The following is a 20,569-nucleotide window of genomic DNA, read 5'->3' on the forward strand; positions in this document are numbered from 1 at the left end:
AACAAGAGAGAGGACGCTTAAGTCTGGACATTATTATACAAACTTGAAAAATACATTAAAACAAGGTGAGTCACAAAATGTGACAAATCCCATATATTCAACGACAACCTTTCTTCAGCATACCATATCAATGGTCTATAGTGTTAGTTGGGTCTCTGACAAAATTCCTTCACTGGCAAAGTGGAAAAAAGCAAACTAAGTAACTGCATCTTTAAAGTGTCATTTTAATTTTAAAAATTATTTCAACGAGTTCTTCCTGTGTATGTTGATGAGTGCCCTTACAATAGCTTTGCTAATTTAATACCACTTTAAGATGTCCTTTTAGCAGATGTTTCTTTACTGATATGAATGAGAATTTGTGGATAATTGTGTTCTTTTTGGAAGGGGAAAAAATCTCCATGAAACTCAAAAACTGAATCTCTCAATAATAAGGATTAAAAAATGTACTCGATATGAGAGTTGTATAACATTTATAATGTACTTAGTGTCATGGAATTAACTGTATGCTTAAAATGTTTTAAATGGTATGTTTTACACAATGAGCAAAACAAAAAAAAATTCTTGAGTTTGCACAAGAGTCATTTTTAAAATTTATTATAATGAAACTTAGAACCTGTTCTTTTTAAAAGTTACACATGCATATATATAATTCTAAAGTCCTACTAAAGGCAGACATACAAAGCATAATATGGAAAAAGTAGATAAAAGGTGGACTTGAATAGGAATAATCAGAAAGCAAATGCCCATGAATTCAGGTTCCAGAAAGTATTTTCAGTGCATTACAGGTAATATGTCATATTTTGATATGACCACGTTTTTCCTTATGGAATAATTATGACCTTTAAATAACTGGGTTTTTTCCCCAGATTCTAGACAAGATAATGCAAATTTATTAAAGCAAGCTAAAAAGAAGAAAAGGAGTTATGAAAAGAGTGTACAGAACTCTTAGATAAGATTTCAAGACATTTTACATAATGCTGAATATACACACAAACACGTGTACACAAAATCAAGGGGAAAAAAATGAAAAGCCACTTAATACCAAAATCTTGAAGAGAATTTATATATGTACCTTAATACATCATCAGTCATATTTTCTTGTAGCAGTATACAAATTAAACTTCCAATCTTCACGCTTTGAATATCTTCTTTGTAATCAACTGCCAATGTATGGATACAACTAGGATGGTAATTAAGACTCAAATATATGCATATTTAAAATAATAAATGCCTCATTTTTTAATTTAAGTAGATTTTTTTAATGATGAGAAACCTGGACGCTGTGGTCTATTTTTAAATACAACTCAGTCTAAATAAATATAACATACATTTGTAATGTTATACTATAGAGCATAAAATGATTCTATCTTTTGTGTTGCCTTCATTAGCCAAGCCTTAGGGCCTGTTCTACCTCGGTTGCTTTTGACTCTTTTCCCCTTTACATTCTTGTCACCAGTATTCGCAGGGCTGTTATATAACACATGGAGGTAAGCAATCTGGAAGTGTGAGACCCAATTTCTTCAAACTGCAATTAAGACAAAATTAAATCAGGAAGCACATATTTACTTAACAACTTACCATAGCAGTGTCGTCCAAACAAAGGGTCAGGAGCTAGATGTAGTTGAATTTTTTAAATACATTTCTCAGTCACACTGGCCAAATTTTTAGTGCCTAATAGCCACCTTCCCCCATGGAGTCAGTGGCCACTATATCAAACAGAATAGATACAGAACACTTCCATCATCCCCAAAGTTCTACTGGACAGAGTTACACTATAAGCTTGCTTTAAGTAGCAAACTTTCCAAACTTATTTGACAGGAGGTAATTTGGATTAATGGATAATATCTCAAAATATTTTTTTTATATATTTAAAGGGCAGGTTTATCAGGGAAAAGGACAGAAGAATAAAGGAAACTTGTATAGACACAAGCGGGCAGGAAGAGCTGTCCTGAAGGAACAGGTTTGCTAATAAAGGCCTGCATGGTTGCAGGCGGGCGGCCTTGAGGAGAGCTGCCTCTGCTGAGGGAGGTCAGTGAAGAGAAGTCCCGGCCTGGTACAGGTTGCAGGCAGGCAGGAAGGCTGCTGCCCTGAAGAGGGAGAGTTGGTGAAAAGAGGCACCCGCATAGTCACAGGTGGGCAGAGGGCGTGCTGCCTCAAAATATTTTATGTCAACACTTGTTTGGTTGTTTTCAGTATCTACTTAATAACAAAGTTGTACCTACAACTTCACTAGCAGCTAATTTTCTTAAAAAGTTGTCCACTACTAATAGTAAAAGGCCAGGCAAAATGCTTTGCACATAGTGGAGTAATCATGCAGATTTTAAGAAGGTATTGAATAACATTTAGTAAAAGGAACTAAACTATCCATTAAGAAAATAAGTACCCATGTATTTTTTCAAGGAATATTTCCTGATCCCCATACCTCCATTTGTCTCTCCACCCTCTCGACCCCCTTTCTATGGCAGGCAGGCTTAACAAGAATGCTCTGCATCAAAGGGATCCTCCTCCCTCCTGCTCCTTATAGATCCACTTGGAGGGGCTGGCAGATCAGAGAGTGGGAGGAGAGTGCAGGGTGTCTGCTCCACCTGGGTTGACCTTGGTCCTCAGTGTTTACTGCTCTTCACAGGCAGCCCTCTTCATGGGGCTACCCCTCTGTGGTAGCTGCTCCCACCCCTAGCCTGTCAGACCCTATGTATGAAGGTGTCTATCTTTTGCTAGCCTCAGGGTATGTCATTATCTCTTCTACATTTCCTTAAATACTGCCAACACATTTGTAACTATTCTTGTTTATTAAACATCTTTTCACACCTAGTTTAAGAATGCCATATGTTTCCTGAAGTCAGCACTCTTGACAAACATAATCATGCATCCTTCTAGACAGTTATAGGCCCTTCGACCTCCAATCCTAAGAAATATAGTTCTTAAAAAAAAATACTTAATTGCTTTTCAAAAACAATGCCCATCATATATTACTCAAAAAAATTACGATAGAGTAGAAATTTTCTTTTTAATGAGTCTCCCATTTCTATACACATTATATTTGTGATATTTAATGAAGATGATCACTGAATGTTTTTGTAGTTCATGAAGTGCTTCTGTACTATTAAACTGACAAACTAGTTTAATGGTAGTGATGGTTTCAAAGACATGAACAAGTAGTCTAACAGTAAAACTAGAGATTGTGAAAATGGTTGAGGTAATTTGAATGAAAAGCCCCTTTTTGTCCTCATTATGTGTGTATTTTAAGCAAAAGCTTTTCATCCCTAAAGAATTCTGGCTGTGCTTCATATTTTGCTTAATTATATTAGCAAATAAAAGATATGGATTCAATCAAATATTTATTAAGTATCCACTCAATAAATATTAAAATACAAAAATGTAAGAGTCTTGTAATAGGAACAAAAATGAACAAGATAGACTTCTTAAGAATCTTACATTCTTGAAAAGAAAAGAATCATGTATTTTTACGGAGACCACATGTACACAAATTATTCATAACAAAATGCCACACTGAACTCATATGTGTGTATGTGTATATAAAACTTCATGCTATGTTATTTCTTTCCTGATATCTTCTGACTTTTTCAGTCTTGTCATTCTTGCATGTAAATTATATCATAATGTAAATTTGTTATACAATATAGTTTAAATGATACACCATTTAGTGAGAGTTAAAATACAATGAGAAAAAGAATAACCAAATTAGTAGAATCTTACAGCTTTATCTTGCAAACATCCTAAAAATGATATTTTGCAAATGGCCAAAAGCGAGCATATGACACAAAAATTGATATGTCCTGCCTTGATTTGCAAGAATATTCCTAACAATATGGGTAAACTGTGCTGAAAAGTTTCACAACATGTTGAGAAATTTAGATGAAAGGTACAAAATCAGAAACTTTTAGTTTAGTGAGTAAATGTGGAGCGGAAGGAAATTCCCCGAATATGTGGGAATAACAATTACTCATATGCTTATTTGAACACTAGCTTTCCTTTCAGAATTTAAGTACATGAATACATACATTTTTAACTTCAACAAATAATACACATGACTTCTAAGGTGTCAAGCATGTTCATCTTTCACTGCCGAATATTAAACAACTAACAGAAATCCAAACACAAAGTTACTGTTGTGTTATGGGAGAGATTCTGAGCAATTTACACATGAACATTGTTAACAGCAAAATAAGTAGCTCAACATACTGTTCAAAGCGATTCACGAGATCCCACCTGAGAGAACATTCGAGCTCCAGCAGTATACTGAACTGTAACAAACAAACCCTAACATGTCTGAAAAGGCATGTGTCTCTCCAGTCTTTGAACCACACCAGACACCTCTGTGTCTGACACTTGTCAACTAATAATGGTACACAAACAACTTGGTTTCCTCAAAGATATTAATGATTTTTAAATCACCCACAGTGTTTTTTGTCATTTCCTCCTGTGCAGAGTTCACCAGTTAAGGTTACACACACTCACAGGAGAAAAACAAAGACTTCGAACCAATCAGTGCAGAGGAGTCCCGAGGCAGTGAGAAAGCAAACAAAGCTAGCTATGGCTGTACCTTGCTTTACTCCATAGCACATTCCTGAGAATTGGGGTGTAAATCAAGGATAACAAAATAAACTCATCCTTTCCAACTGACTTAAGAAATCATTTCACAAACCATTTTTTTAACAACTAATTGATCTTTAACAGATCATGTTTAGCTTTAAACCATCCTTTCTGTCAAAGAGTTAGTGAACTGTAATAACTTTGAAAGCTGTGAATGAACGAAGGAGGCATTTTTACTAGTCAGTCTCTCTGTAAACTACAAAAAACCATTCTCTTATTTGTTTAATGTATTCCCATTTCTCAGTACTGACTTCCAGAATGGGTGGCATACAGCCAAAGCATGATACTTGCTGCTCTGCACTAATGACCATATGATCCAAGCAGTATCAGGGAAAGCTGTGTCCAGGTGGTTGATGTCACCAACTGTTATGACTTTTGCTTTTCCAAGGTTATCCACATCATAGACTAAAACAGAGCTCCTGGAGTCTGATTATGTGATGAACATTAAAACTGCCAACCGTGTTCAAGTATCTCAGGAAAAAACAGACACTAGAGACCAGTGTCGAATAACTGGCTTTGGGTGGAAGGTGGATCCCAACAGAGTGGTGAAGGAGAGGTCGAACTCAACAAATGCAAGAAGCATTTAGTCAGATCCTCCCTGGTTCTTTGTCCCTGCCCTACCTCACCCACCCCTCTTTAGTGACCAAACAGGTTACAGCAGGTAATGATGGCAGGATAGAGACAGTTTAGCAAGAATGAAGTAGTCTGGACTCTGTCCTGCCAGTGTAGAAAGACAGCAGACACACTCAAAATATGAGGGGGGGTTTGGCCTCAGACCCAGGGCTCTAAAAATGAAAACCCTTAGGAATGTGGTAAAGGGAGACTCCCAAAACAGCACAAGGGCACAAATAGGCAAGAAGGCATGGAGGATGAGCAGGGTTCATTTGTGGGCTCCCAGCTTATATGCTGTGTGTTAGAAACAAGAGCAACACATTTCTGGACACTGTACTGACAAACCACGCTAGCAGAAGGAAGTGAAGATGTGTGGCCAGCCCTACCTGCAAGGTGAGCTCAGAGTAACAGAAATCGTCCCATGAGTCCTCATGGGACACCTGCTGGTGATATGGACCCATTCGAACCTGTCAGGTAAGTTTCCCTGAAACATGGCTGACAATGTGTGCGGCCTGCCTTTTCCTTCCTTCCTCTTCAGGCTATTGCCAGGACCAGTCACTGCAGGTCAGGTCCCTGCCCTGCCGCCTCACGCTTTCTGGCCCTCCTGCCACTTCTTCCCTCTCTATCCCTCCAGGGCACTACTTCTGTCTCTGCCCTTTGGTCACTTTCCTCACCTGTAAAATGAGTGGCTTGGATCAGATTATCTGCAAGTTCCTTTGAGTTCTAGCATTCTCTGACTCCTGGATGTTATAAATTTGCAGAATCATAAAACTTACAGTTGAAAGGGACTTCAGAAGTCTATTCAACCTCCAACTAAACCTAAGATAACCTAGCCAGAACTAATAAGCTTTGAAAGTTCTATGTAGTTGTTTTTGGCTGGCTGAATACCGCAATAATCAAAGCTTTAAAAGCTTAAATATAAAGCATAAAAAAATATAGGTAAGGTTTTTCAGAACATCTAAGAAAAAAGTTTGAAGGAACTGAAGTCCATAGAACAGCATGTTCTATTGCTTAGAAGTCTGTACCTAAGCAGTAATTTCTAATATCAGGGTCGTAATGAAAAATCATGAGATGTCAGAAAATTCTCCAAACAAAACTAATTTTCAATTCATAATTATGCTTATAAACAGATAAGACAGGGTGATGGGATGTCACAACACCAAACAAGTCAAGCTTCAAAAGGAGAGTAAGGAGTACAAAGAAGAAACAGTTAATTATGAAACACATTCAAGAAAAATCAACAAGATTGTCATCTGTTCGTAAAGGTAAGTTTTAGTTAGTAAGTTACTTTCCAAAATTAATTTTGATCTCTGAAAATAAACATTCTCTCTCCTTTTTCAAAAGAATTATTTTCTTAAGTGACTATGTCAGCTTTCATACAGTAGATCTTGAAAAAATTATTGGGTATATTTAAGAAATTCCACCTAAAAAACTAATTTTCCTTTTATGAACTTGACAAGTTCATAAATAAATTGGAAGAGATATAACAGAGTTATAGTTTGGAGGACTCATTAGTGTTAAGGTATCAATTTTCCCAAAAGGGACTTACAGACTTAAGGCCATTCCAAAAAAAAATTCCTATCAGACTTTTTTAGGGAGATCAAGATGCTTAGTCTGAAACTGATAAAGAAATGCAAACGATTGATAATAGTAAAGACCACTTTGAACAATATACACTTAATATGTCGCTACAGTAATTAACACAGCACAGTATGGCATCAGGTATAGATGGAACAAAATAAGAAGTCCAGAAAAGGAACCAAATAAATGTGCTCACCTAACTGATAACAAAGGCAATACTAAAATTCAACATTGGAAAATGAAAATGTGTTTTCAATAAATGGTGTTGGATCAATTTAGACATGCTTGGGGAGGGCAGGGTAATCTTGCCCCTATATACACCAAACACAAAAATCAGAAGTAGACTGCATACCAAATGTGAGAGAGAAAATATAGCTTTTAGAAGAAAACATTCCTATCTGTAGGACCTTAAAGCAAAGACTCTTCAAATAGACAAAAAACAATAATCAATAAGGATGGGTAAACTGTATTTCATTAAAATTAAGAATTATTTTATTAGACTCAATAAAGCTATCATACTCAAAAAAAAGACATTATTTTTAAAAGATAGGCATAAAGTTTGAAAGATGCTTTACAAAAGAAGATATCCAGCCATTAAATATGTGAAAAAGTGCTTAACATCATCAATTATCAGGGAAGTGCAAATTAAAAAGTGAGAGACCACCCACCAGAATGGCTAACATTAAAAAGAATGACAATAACAAGTGTTAGTGACATGTACCGCAATTAGATTTCTCACCTTTACTAGTAGGAGTGGAAAATTAGAAATATCTACCAAAATTGAACATACACATGTCCTATGACCTAGCAGTCCCTCCCTTATGAGCAAATGCCTATGTTGACCGGATGCTATTAACAAGAATAATTACAGCAATTTTATTTGTAATAGCCCCAGATTAAAATAATCCAAATGCCCATTAATGTAGAAAAAAAGTGGTAGTATAGGCCATGATAGAATATTATATAGTACTAAAAAAATGAACTAACAAGTGCTACGTATAACAAGAATGAATCAGACCAAAATGATGACCTAAGGAAGCCAGATATAAAACGACATATACAACAGGATTTCATTTTTATGAAATAGAATAAACAAAACCAATCTACACAGATAGAAGTCATTCCAAAATTTATCTCTGGGGAGTATAAACTGGTAGAGTGCTCCTGGGTGCTGGGAATGTGGCAACTAAGTGGCCATTACATGAGCATGTCCAATTATTTAGTTAAAATGTGTGCCCACTAATGGACGTATAAATAACAAATAAATAAACTATTCCACTGTGTGTGGGGATGGTATATGCATCATGTCTTAATTACATATTTGCACATCTTATTTACATGTATGTCCCTTGCTGGCTTAATACTATGTATGTTCAGTACATGCTGAATTTTATTAGACTGGCCAGGTGGTTTCACCAACTCCATGATCTTAGCCAGATGATTTGAGTATAGTATGTCCAAGGAGTCAAAAGAACTAGAGCTGTGTGCTCTCAATGGATTCCTTTTAAATTCTCAATGCATTCATATTTAAAATATCTGACTTTTTTTTCCCCAGAAAAGGGAGATAGGAGTATTTGCATATTGAAAACAACCCCATTTGCAGGATTTAACAAGATTGAAATCAAAGAGTCAAGGGAAGAGGAAACAAAGAAAGGTGCTGCAGTGGCTCCCCAGAAAGCTGATGTTCATTAGGCCCAGACACACAGATCTCGATCACAGTGCACTTATCTGACATGCTATCGTCAGACCACACAGTAAAATCAAATTTTGAAGGCTCAAAGGATGTGCACTGAAGAACATCATGTATTGCTGAAACATGAATAGAAATTTCGTGAGCGAGAAAGGGGTAGAAAAGAATACCAGATAGTCCTCACTGTCATTTTCACTCCTATTTATATGTTAAGATATAATCTATTTTTTATAAAAAAAAGGCAATCAAAATCAACATTTAAGATTTCTGCTACTAAAATTAAAATCTGAGAAACTATTGCCAAGTAAGAAATGACTTTTTTTAGTCTTTTGCAAATTAAAAAACAAAACACAATACTTGTGTGATGATTTTTACATAAAGAATAATCTTGTTAAATATTCAAGAAATAGAAAAAATGTTTATGTATGATTTGAAATTTTAGCATAGGTGGAGAAAAATATAAACAGCTTACCATTTCACTGTTACATTTAAGTTCCAAGCTCATAAGAGTATACACTTATCAAACTACTTTCCATTATGCTAACTATGTTCTCTTTTGTTCAAAGTATTACATCATGTCTGCACCTCTATAACACACACATTACCAAATGAATTTTTATTTAAATTTTTTATTTAAAATTCCATATTACACTCGGTAAGGAGTCAGGACAAAAATCCCAATTTAAAGAGGCAACCATTGTTAGCAACTTGTTCATCATAATCTGCAGCACTAAGAGACAGTAAAGATTTTTTTAGAAAATTAAGGAACTTGCAGTGGGAGCAGCTTACATGTGACAATGATCACCCTGGAAGATCCACCACCAGTACACCCACTTGTAGTTGGTCAGAGGGAAGTCCAGATGGCATTAAACTTAGTGTGCAGGAAGAAAAGTTAGGGACAGGAATGGAAGAGAAGAGGAAAAAAGGAGGGTGTGAGGGAAAAAGGACAGGCAGAGACAAAACACAGATTTCCCAAACTCATGAATTTTATCCCCACCCATTCCCACTTTGCAGGCCCTGGGACCCTTCTAGCTTTTTTCACCCCAGACCTGAACCACAAACAAAATACCAAGGTACCCATGACTCAAATCATTCTCGTTCGCATAGACTGATACTGGTTTTTGGTTCTCCTTCCATGGTAGGATTCTCAATCTGTGAGTCATACGCTGAATCGCAATGAAAACTTAATGGGAATTATTATAAAATGTGAATGGGAATGTGCCATCAAATTCTTAAGGTTTGGGGTTCCCTAACATTTATGAACCACTGTTGGACCATGACTTGGTAAAAATAATAGAAATGACAGAAGTAGACAGTGTTTCTTGGTCTTTGTTTCCCTTCTTGTTACAAACTTCAAGGGCTGTATGTTTGATTTAATGCTAGAGAAGAGCAAAGAAATCTGTGAGGCTGCAATAATCTAGCCAGTGATGAGCTAAGATGAAAAAGCACTACTAGAAAGCCCTGGGCTGCTTTTGCAACAAATAAACAAACAAAATTGTACTGGTAGGAAAGGGAATGAGATTACCCCCTGAGAAGTGCTCCGGAGTCCACATCTCCCATTCTTTCAAATCCTTCACCCACCAGACTTCACAAGCCACTGCCATCTCCTGTAGAAACTCAGTCCCTTGTCCCAGATGCTCCTATTGAAGGAGTGCAAGGAGCCTCTTTTCCAACTGCCTCTCAGGTGAGTTAGGGAAATCTTCCCATTCCTTAAAAGGGTCAAAGATGGCTGACTGGAATTCCAACTCTCAATACACACGCCCTCTATGCTTACTGTATGCTTCTACAGTAAAACCATGGAACAACTATCTGTGAATTATAAAGTGAGTTACTTTTATAGGCTTCTGTCGTTTAACTAGGGACCCTATCATTAAGGCTAACAATTTTTATATGAAATATAGGAAAGAAATCCCAAGTTCTAAATAACTGATAAGCGATTTTTGGAACAAAACTTGTTGCAAACACAACTCATTTGTAAGTAAAGTATACCCAAACACTGAACAAATCACACAGAGCTCTAGAAAAATTTCACCTGCAAGTTGTAGCATTTTTGCTATACATAACCAATTATTTCTGTATTAGGGATATTTTTTTAAAAGTATACAAATAATTGCATAGAATGAAACCTAAGAATTGGCTGAAATTAGGAATCTTTTTATTTCAAGATTTCTATTTTTAAAACAATGAAAATGATTAACGCTGTGCTTTGTAGAAGGCAGAGAGGACCTAGGGAGTATTTCAGTTCATGCCCTAAAAATAAAAAGTGGCAAATTTTTCTCTTCAAAAAAGTCTGTTTTTGTCAAAAGCCTCTTTGGTGACGAATCCCAATTGTTGTTGAGAAAACAAAGGTAAAAAGCTGATGGTATTTGAGGTTTCTAATAAAATTTAAAATTTCCTTATAACCTTTCAAATATTTTGCTTGAGATTTATTACATAATTTCAGAAAATACTTAACTATATTCTACAGGAAGGGTTTAGAGGTTCTCCATTAAAATATACTCCCAACTGCAATTGTAAAAATTGCAGTATTTAAAATGTTAGAGGAAATAATATAGTGTCCTTTGAATAGTTTAAATACAAAATGATGTAAATTTATAATAAAAAATTTCTATTTGGCAACATTGATTTCTTTCCCACAAAACTCAAGGGAAGAGCACACTATTACATTATGTATCCATTCAATTCTAACCATTCTGATTATTAAAATTTTTCAACTTATGAAAAAGCAAAATGGACATCATATGAAATGGGCTCACATACTTGCAGGGCTGGTGAAATGATGCATTTTTTTCTCTAAGATTAGTAAAAATAATATGTGATACATGAAATGATTTAGTTTCCCAAAAACTTTCCCTGAAATCAATCCTTATCACAGGCCCAGCAGCCAAAGGACATATGTTCAATGTGAAGGCCAGAGGGACAGGTTCTGTGTGCCAGAGGCCAGAGGGCACTGTGACTCCAGAAGGAGGTAGATCCATTTGCAGAGGTGAATACCTTATTTTTAAGATTAAAGCGACATAATGCCAAAATAATATTTTTTTTAAAAAACTATACTCAGGAATAAAAAAATAAATCTACTTTTTTCTGCAAATGCCAACTTACATTAGACAGCATCAACCTGTGTCAACACAGGCACACAATGATCTATTTAGCAGCATTAACAAAACTTCAAACTTGTGTTTTGCAATGAACAAGGATAATGTATTAGGAGAAATAAACATTTCAAACGGTTTAAAATGATAAAAGTAACATTTCTATATAACCACCATGTCATCAGTTAAGGGTTATATTCTCAGCCTGTCAAACCCTCGGAGGTTAACTTAATAGCTCATTTATAAGCATGAAACTGGAAAACTAGTAATGTAAAATAAGGTAACTGAATATGAAATGTTGAGGGAGAGGAGTTAACATAAACTCTTTAACATTTTAAATACTCAAAAAAAAGCTCATGTAAAAGAATTTTGAAACCGAAAAATTACAATGCTGATTATCAATTCAAGAAATTTTCATTCATTAGTCTAAAACCCAATTTCTTTGCAAGATTCCCAGGTTTACTAATAGCTTTTATTACTATTTTATTCTTTCTCACAAAAATTATGGCAGGATTTTTAATCCCCCATATATATTTTAGTGCTTTCTTTGTCCCTCCACCCTTAGTTAACATGCTGCCTCCTGGGTGTATTATTTTGTAAAGTTTTTCTGTTTATTTCTTGTACTATGTCTATTCTGTCTTCCCCTTCGCTGGGGAGCTACCAGAAAGCAGAAACTACATTATCACACTCCATAACCTTTCCCAATGTCAACTACAGAGAATGGTGCTTTGGGGTCACTCAGGAAATACAATCAATTAATTAGTGTTTTAGCCCTTCCTGTGCCTCAACAATTTTCCAATAAACTGCCAGCTTAAAACTTAACCTAATTCCAAAATACATTTAAATATTACGGCCAATGCAAGAAATCATCCACAGGACGTTGATTTTGCATTTGCACTACTAAATTTATAAGCAAATTAGCTGGTTCACATAAGGACCTCATCTCTTTTTCATTTTCCTATTCAACATCCAGAAGATGTTCTCCATCTTCTAAAATGGCAAATGCATCCATTTACAAATTACCTAAAAGACAATGTACGGAAAACAACAATGTTCAATTTTATACATTTTCTCCCCTAGGAAGTACAGATGTTGATTTTTTCCCTCTGTTGTTTTTGCCTTCTATGTTTCTTTCTCCCACCCACTTTCCCTCCCTTTTCCCCTTTCATCCCCATATCTTTGACATGCTTATTTTTCAGCCTTTGTTTTAAACATTAAAATATTCATACAATTGGGGCCTCCCTGGTGGTGCAAGAGGTTAAGAGGCAACCTATGAAGCTATCCTATGAAGCTATCTACAGCCAAAGCAGCTCGAGTTCGATCCCCGGCCGAGGAGCTACCCACATGGCGCAGCAGATCTCTCCTGCCTCGCCCACTGCTCCCCTCAGCAGTGTATTTCAGTCAATCTGCCTGTTCTGTTCCCCACTCTGTCTTTGGTGAATCCTCTCACCACCCGAACACCTCAGGCCTGTACCCCAGTTCCTGTATGCACAAATAAATAAATCTTTTAAAAAATATATTCATACAATTATACTAAGAACACTAGATGCATTAAGCAAAAACAAGGAATTAGGCTATGGAGGAGACATGCCCAGTTAGTTGCTGGCTTGGTTGTTGCCATGTCTGTGTCGCTATATCCGTCACACTTTTTTCCCCTTCACATCTACATGATTGAGTAATTGTTTAGTTTCTACTATCAATTATGTGTGTGTGCTCAAATTTGCATGTGTTCAGCACACAGGGTTCTAAGAAGTTTTGCTATGTATCATCTCACTGAACTCCCAGCAGTTAAGTGTCTGCATCAGCCAAGTGCTGTTTCTCATGAGGCCCCACTGGGTTCCATCAAGTTTTACTACTCATGCTTGAAAATGAGACAGCAGAGACACTAAAACAGCTGAGCTCATGCACAAAAAAATGCCGAAGCCTGATGTCCAACTTTTGAATGTATGGTTTGATTTTACATCAAATATATGGCACTCTATTTAATCACTGACATATCATTTTCCTAAAAATAGATTATTTAATACCAAATTTAAAACTTCCAATTTAAATCAACTTGGTATGTTCTGGCTTATTCCTACAATATCCCAACAATCAGAGTGAAAGGCTGGAAGGCTTATGCAACAGAGATAACTATCACTTGGAATACCTCAGTTCTAGTTTGTATTTTAGTTATTATCCACTAAATTAATAACTGTTTTTACCAACTCACAAATACATAGAAAAAAGGGATTTTCTTAAAAATTATGCAGCAAAAAATCTGATTTGTGCTCTTAGGGCCAGTGAGATGAGGCAGAGACAGGCATCACTAATTCTTCACATGTGTCATCCACTCCCTTCACATAATGCTATGAGATTTTCTTTCTGGTACCATCATCTTTAATAAAAATTGCACAAAACGCCACTTTTGATTCATTAAATTAAGCACTGACCAACTGATAGGGGACTCGTCTTACTTTCACAGATCAGATGCAAGTTTTCATTATAGGAACAAAATAAGTCAAAACACAACTCCAACTACATTGAGAATTCATTAGATATTAGACTGGGTTATATATTTGTGGACTTTACAATAATTTCCCTAGTCTAAAACATTTTGTACATACTTATTCTGAATAATAATAGTCACTAACAAGTATCTACCTAGTTAGCACCCACAAATCAAATAGGGAACTATGGAGGTGTTACTATTCTTTGAAGGGAGACTTAAGAAGGGACGATGAGACCATGCTTACAGAAAATAAACTAGGTGAGAAAGTCCACCTCTCTTAAAAGAATGAAAGGCATTTAAGCGCCATATAATTTTTTAACTAAGCACTTATCCTTTATTTCTATATCTTCCTCACATGATTTGTATTGGTTAAGCAGATACAGGGAGAAAAAAGATTTCTTTTTCTGGCAACTCCCTCTATAGTAAAAAGAAAAGGGAAAAAATGATGCCTTTGTCTCCAGCTAAAAGAAACATACCTTTAAATTTCAGTACTTATTAAACTGGGGTGATTGTAAAATTCCAGCTAACTATTAAGCAAAATACAAAGTCTGAGCAATATGTCATTCAAGTTTTTAAATATTTTTTTCTTGAAATATCCCACATTTGAATTTAAACTCAAAGCCAAGATTGCCTAACATGTAAGCAGTAACTAGTTATACTAACACTAAATGATTAAATATTTTCCTACTTCTCTTCATTTATCTTATCCCATTCCCTTCTCATAACTTAAGATGTGGTTCTCAATGTGTTAAAAAAAAATCTATTACAGGAAATTCAAAAGAAATAGCCATTGGAGAGAAAGGGAGCTACAATATTGCATTATAATGTATCTCCCTTTAATATTTCCACAATCTTGAGTCCTCCAATATATCTGATAGCAACAAGATACAAATCATCAAAGAAATAAGGTACATTCATCAGTGTAAAATATTGTGTCAATAGATTGATATATTTGAGCAAACTTCATTCATGTCATTAGTGTGACAACTTCTTACACACAAGGCACCCCAAATCTTACTGTGCCTCTGTACCTTTAATCCAACTTACTATGCCAGAAGTTCTACATATCAAATCATGACCCTTAATTCCCAGAGAAACAAAACAGATTGAAACAATATTCATTCGGCAACATATAAGTAAAAGTTTAGAAATTCAATAGAATGCTAATGCACACAAAAATTCCATTCAGAAAAAAACTGTTTTGTTCTACTTTGTTCTTAAGAGAATCCCAAGTTATGTCCCTAATTATTGTTCAGTTTTTGAAGCTAGGTTCAGATATATTCTTTGCTCTACACATGCTAAAACAAACATATATTTTGCTTTAGAAACAAATATTTCTTTAATATAGAAAATAACATTGTATACATTAAAAACCTAAAATGGTATCTTTTATAGAAATACATTTTGATAATTCAATGATGAGATCAAATGTGTCAAATTGCTTTTAGCTGGTACGAAATATTAGCTAACTAATCATGTAAAGATTATTTTGTACTTCCCTTTCTTCAAAAGAAATAAAAATAAATATTTCAATTCCATAAATACTTGCATACATACATTAGCAGTAATGTATATTATATTAGTAATATTAGTAGTATCTTTGAAAGAAATACACCATCATTCAAGGTTTGCCTTCATAAAAAGTGAAATTAACACAGCCATTGTTTGGAAATGTGTATATACAAATTGGTAGTTTAAAATACATTAAGCGATCAGAATTGTTTCTGTGCAGCAGAAAGTGGATACCAAATTTAATTTTTTATAACATAGCATAAATCATTTTATAATTCAGAAGACCTTTTCGAAAATATTGCTTTTATTTACAAAGCTACATCAAACTACATCTCAGAAAGAACGTGTCGGGTGATAAAGAGAACATATTGTAATATGGCCATCCTGACAGAGAAATGAGAAAAACCCAAAATGTAAAATCAGAATACTTGAAATCTATGTTACTCTTACGCTAAGGTATTATTTAAAAAAGTCACAATCTCTTTCCTTTCCATCCACGCCCTGCCTTTCCATCGCATCCTCAACTTTATGTTTATTGCCGATGCATTACTTTTTCTAATGAATTTGTCCTTCTGTCAAAGCACAAAGCACAGCAATATGGTCACATGGTCTAATAGCCCCATAAATGATTTCTTTTTTTTTTTTGTTAACAAAATGAAGAAGTAGCTAATATGTTTTTATGGGAAAAATAACAAAATAAACTTGTCAAAACAGACTCTGGATGATTAACATAAGGAGGAGGATTTGACATATGTTAACTATTAAAATATGGTAACAAAATCATTTTTAAGTGCCATTTTAACTGGTATCTGTCTATTCCTTCTGACAAAAGAAACCCTGCTTAGTCTTTCTCAGTTCAACATAATCACATCCACCTCTCGATCATAAGTTTGAGTCAAGTATCACTTTGCAAAGAACTGTGTGCCATTCCTCAGTTTTTGATACAGCTTCCAAACAGAAGTTTCAAAACAACTCTGACTAGCAAACATGTCACTGTACTTTAAACAGAGTGGCATTTTCTACCCCACATTTCAGGAAGGTTAAAACACACACGCCCCACACACAGAGGCAAGGATCATCAGTGCAGACAATATAGTCTAAGTGAGTTTATTAACTCCAGGTAGATTACGCAATTCTTGTTTTTAAACTAACCACAAATCAAACGAAGGCTATTTTTTTAATGACTCACACTACCCATGTTACCAACAGATACATAAGGGAGGGGGAAAAATGGGCTTTATGTTCCAAATTGAGCTTACCTAAAATCTGCATCTAGTCACTTTATATCCTATGAGATGCCCTTTCAGAGATAATCAAGATACTTTACAATAGGGAATTTGAATTTAATTATCAAACTTTAATACCATGTTATATAGGTCAACTGAGATGTGTGGCTTTCTTCGGAAACAAAGAGATTTGGAGTTAATAGGATTTCAGATTTCATACTAGAAACAGCAAAATATGTTTTGAGAATGTCAGTTACCGTAACACAAATCAATAGTAAATGCTTTATGCAGGAAGCACACTTTCAGAAAATGGGCCCTAAAGCTTTCTGGGATCCGACCCTAATTACTACAGCAGGCTCTTGCCGGCTTGTCTCTCTCTTCAATTATTTACCGGGCAAAAAAAAAAAAAAAGCCAAATGGCATTGCATTAGCTGTATTAAATGCTATGTACTTGGTTTCTAACTTACTAATGGTACACAAAATTTACTGGGGTGAATGTGCCTGTAGAAACATGGCCTTTTTTCTTTTTCACCTGAGCATATGTATTTATTATTCATATAGTTAAGTGTTGAATAGATTGTCCTTTAGTCACCCAATGCTGCATAATTTAAACAAGTACATTAAACATACATGATATCTAAAAGGTATTGCATTGATTATGCCTCCAAATTTCTTTGACCAACTTATATTTATAATGTAGCTTACCAAAAATGGGCACCTCACTCAAGTCCCTGAAAACAAATAGGTGAGAACCACTAAGCAATGAATAATGGGTAACCTTGCAGCCACCATCTAATCCAGCAGCTTTCTGGTGACCCAAAGTAAAATAAGAATTAGGAGGAGTGAAATGGGTGCTAGGAAATTTCTACTGCCTATTCTGACAAGTATCCTTTTTTACATGGGCAAATACAGACCTAAGTTGTAGGCGCAAAACATGGACCACACACTGTAAGAAAGAAAAGCTTATCAAGGTTGAATCAGAGATTCTTTGCACCAGGCCAGAAATGCCCTCTGCCAGCAAGCAGGACATAATTACAACCTCCCAGAGGAAGTTCAGACACTGCATCCATACTTGATTCTTTTGTGAGCAAGAAGGGCACCTGGAGTCTTAATAAGAGATGCTAATTGCTGATGAAGGCTGATGCATACAACTTCTGTGTTCCCCAATAGAGGAGGAAGCTTCCAAAGCAGCGAACCCCTCACTCTTCATGGTTCGGATATATATATATATATATATATTTTTTTTTTTTTTGAGTCCAGAAGGCATCGAATTCTTATTGCAAAAAAAAAAAAACAGGCTCACTAACAAAGTACCCAGGGTCCCTAGAAAGCCAGGCGCGATTTGCATGGCCCCATGTCATCATCTGTGTACCTACGAGTGTGCCAAGGCCACTTTTGAGAAAGCCCAATGGAAATCGATCTGCGGTAAACATATAAGGTAGTCTGTTTTGTTTTTCAACTAAACACAAAGTCACTTCTTTGCAGAGAAATCTGGCCATTGTCCCTCCTCTGCAAAAGCTACAGGGAAGATTAAAAAGGACCTCAATGAATGCTGGGTGAACTTTGGCCACTTTCCTACCCAAAACACGAGCGTAAAAGTAGAAATCAGTAACCAGGTGAAGTGCCACACCGCACAAAGATCAAGGCGAGGGGCGGGCGCGCCGGACCCGAGGCGGGAGGAGACTGGCTCGTCGCCCCCCCTCCCCAAACCCCAGCCCTAGCGCGCGCGGGAGGTAGAGAGGCGTCCCCGGGGGACCGGAGGCTCCCCACTCCTGCGAGGGAAGCCGAGAGTTACAGTTCGCAGGGCGAGGCCCAAGAGAAGGGGTCGAAAAGCCGCGCCGCCAGCGAGTCCTGCGGCGGGCCCCAGGCGTCTGCAGCCCAGCCGCCGACGCTCGGCCCCGCGACCCTCCCGCCTCCCGGGCCAGGAAGGGGCTGGCGGCTCTTTCCTGTCTAGTCTCTCCCCCCGCAGCTTTCTGTAACCCGATCCCCGCACTCCGCTTCCCGGGCAGCCGCCGCCCCGCGCGCCGCGCGGCTCCCCCAGGCCAGCGCTATAGTTAGCAACCTTCCATCAACTCCGCCGGGGGCGGCGGGGCGCGCCCCTCCTCGAGCCGCGCGCGCCCCCGGCGCCCCTTCCCCCGAAGCCCCCCTCCCCCGGCGCCCCTTTACCTTCGCTTGAAGATACTGGGGGTAGTAGTAGGTAGCGTACTGAGGGTACATCTGCTGTTTCCACACTTTGCCCATGAAGCTGGAAGGGCGCCTGCCGTGCAGGGTCGCGGGCAATTTGGGGTTTCCAAGTCTCGGGCTCTCCTGCCTCTCCCTTTCCGGCGGCGGCTGCCGCTGCTCCACCTCCCAGCCCGGACCAGACGTCCTCCTCCTCCTTCTTCTGCTTCTCCTCCTGCTTCTCTTCCTTCTCTCGGCGGAGAGAAAGACACTGCAGAGCGCAGAGGGCACCCCGGACAGGGAGCGCCCAAGGAGTTGCCTCCCGGAGCCCGACTGCCCCGGGGCTGCCAAGGTCTGGCGTCCGGCCGCGCTCCGCACAGCCGAGCAGGCGGAACGGGGCTGGGCGGTGATCAATACAAGTGGACAGCGCGGCGGCGGAGCTCCGAGCCGGGCGGCATCTGGGGTGGGTGCGCCCGAGGGGGAGAGGGGAGAGGGGCCGGCGTGCGGCGGCCGTGGGGGAGGGGCGCGCGGGGGCGGGGCTTGGGCCCGGGACGCGCTGGAGGTGAGGGCTGAGTTTTAACCACTCCTCACCTCCCCGCCTGCGCTTGGATGGGCTCAAGCCCTGGGAACCCAGAACGCTTTGTATGGATGTCTGGGGGAGGGAGGGAGTCTGGGTTTGGGGAGCCCAGCTTAAGAACTGCGGAGGGACATCTCGTTTGCTTTCATGAGTTTTTATCTGCGTAAAGGGGAGGGAAGGTAAGGGTAAGAGAAAGAAATCTGATTAATCCCTCACTTCCCCCGCCCAATGATTTTTTTTTTTTTTTTCACGAGGCAAGGAAAATGATTTCGTGCCCAACCACAAAGCTGGAGTAAAGACACCTGGGTTCTGTTCCCTCACCCTCCAGGCCACAGCACTAATTTCCTAGGTGACCTTGGGAGGGTTAGTGTCCTTCGGTTTGGTTTTCCCCAGATGTGAGAGGTGAAACCATGCCCTCTGCACGAGGGGAGGTAAATCTCTGTCTGTACCTCCTCTCTCTCTCTCTCTCTCTCTCTCTCTCTCTCTCTCTCTCTCTCTCTCTCACACACACACACACACACACACACACACACACACACACACACACACAACAAATAGATCGGATCCTTCCTTCTAAGGGAGAGATGCCGCACAGAGGCAAAATGTTATTATTAGAGGACACAATATAGACATCAGCTTCTCCCTGTCTCTTTCTAATGCTGCCAGACAGTCTGTCAACTCCCACTCAGGAGCAAGGAAACTCCCTGAGTTTGGAATATTTTAAGGCCATTTTGAAAGTCACGCTGGCATATTGTTGCAGTGTGCTTCGGTGACATATAAAATCAATCTCTTCCTGCCTCTCCCAATCTCCTAATTGTCACCGATCTCGACAGCCCCAGACAGCAGTGGTGAATTCACTACATAACTGTATATAATTTAATGGAGTTAATTGGTCCCTGAATCTGCCTGAAGACTTTCATATTCTAACTCAAAAGAGAGAGATAATACGGAAATGCTCATAAGTAAGAAAGCATCTCCAAAGTGGAGTTCTCATACATGTAATAAAATGTAATG

General features: G+C 38.0%; 1 protein-coding gene across 2 annotated transcripts in view; it reads right to left on the bottom strand.

Moving 5' to 3' along the window:
• RBMS1 (RNA binding motif single stranded interacting protein 1) overlaps positions 1–19,059 on the bottom strand; it is a gene marked incomplete at both ends in the record, with an annotated part of 207,814 nt that extends 188,755 nt beyond the window's left edge. For both annotated transcript variants that reach the window (XM_084252916.1, XM_084252915.1), the window contains one exon: positions 18,985–19,059. In XM_084252916.1, the coding sequence (XP_084109042.1) occupies positions 18,985–19,059 (75 nt within the window). The remainder of the gene's footprint in view (positions 1–18,984) is intronic.
• Between the last annotated feature and the right edge of the window lie 1,510 nt (positions 19,060–20,569).

This window comes from Talpa europaea, assembly GCF_964194135.1.
Source record: "Talpa europaea genome assembly, chromosome: 1".
Taxonomy (NCBI): domain Eukaryota; kingdom Metazoa; phylum Chordata; class Mammalia; order Eulipotyphla; family Talpidae; genus Talpa; species Talpa europaea.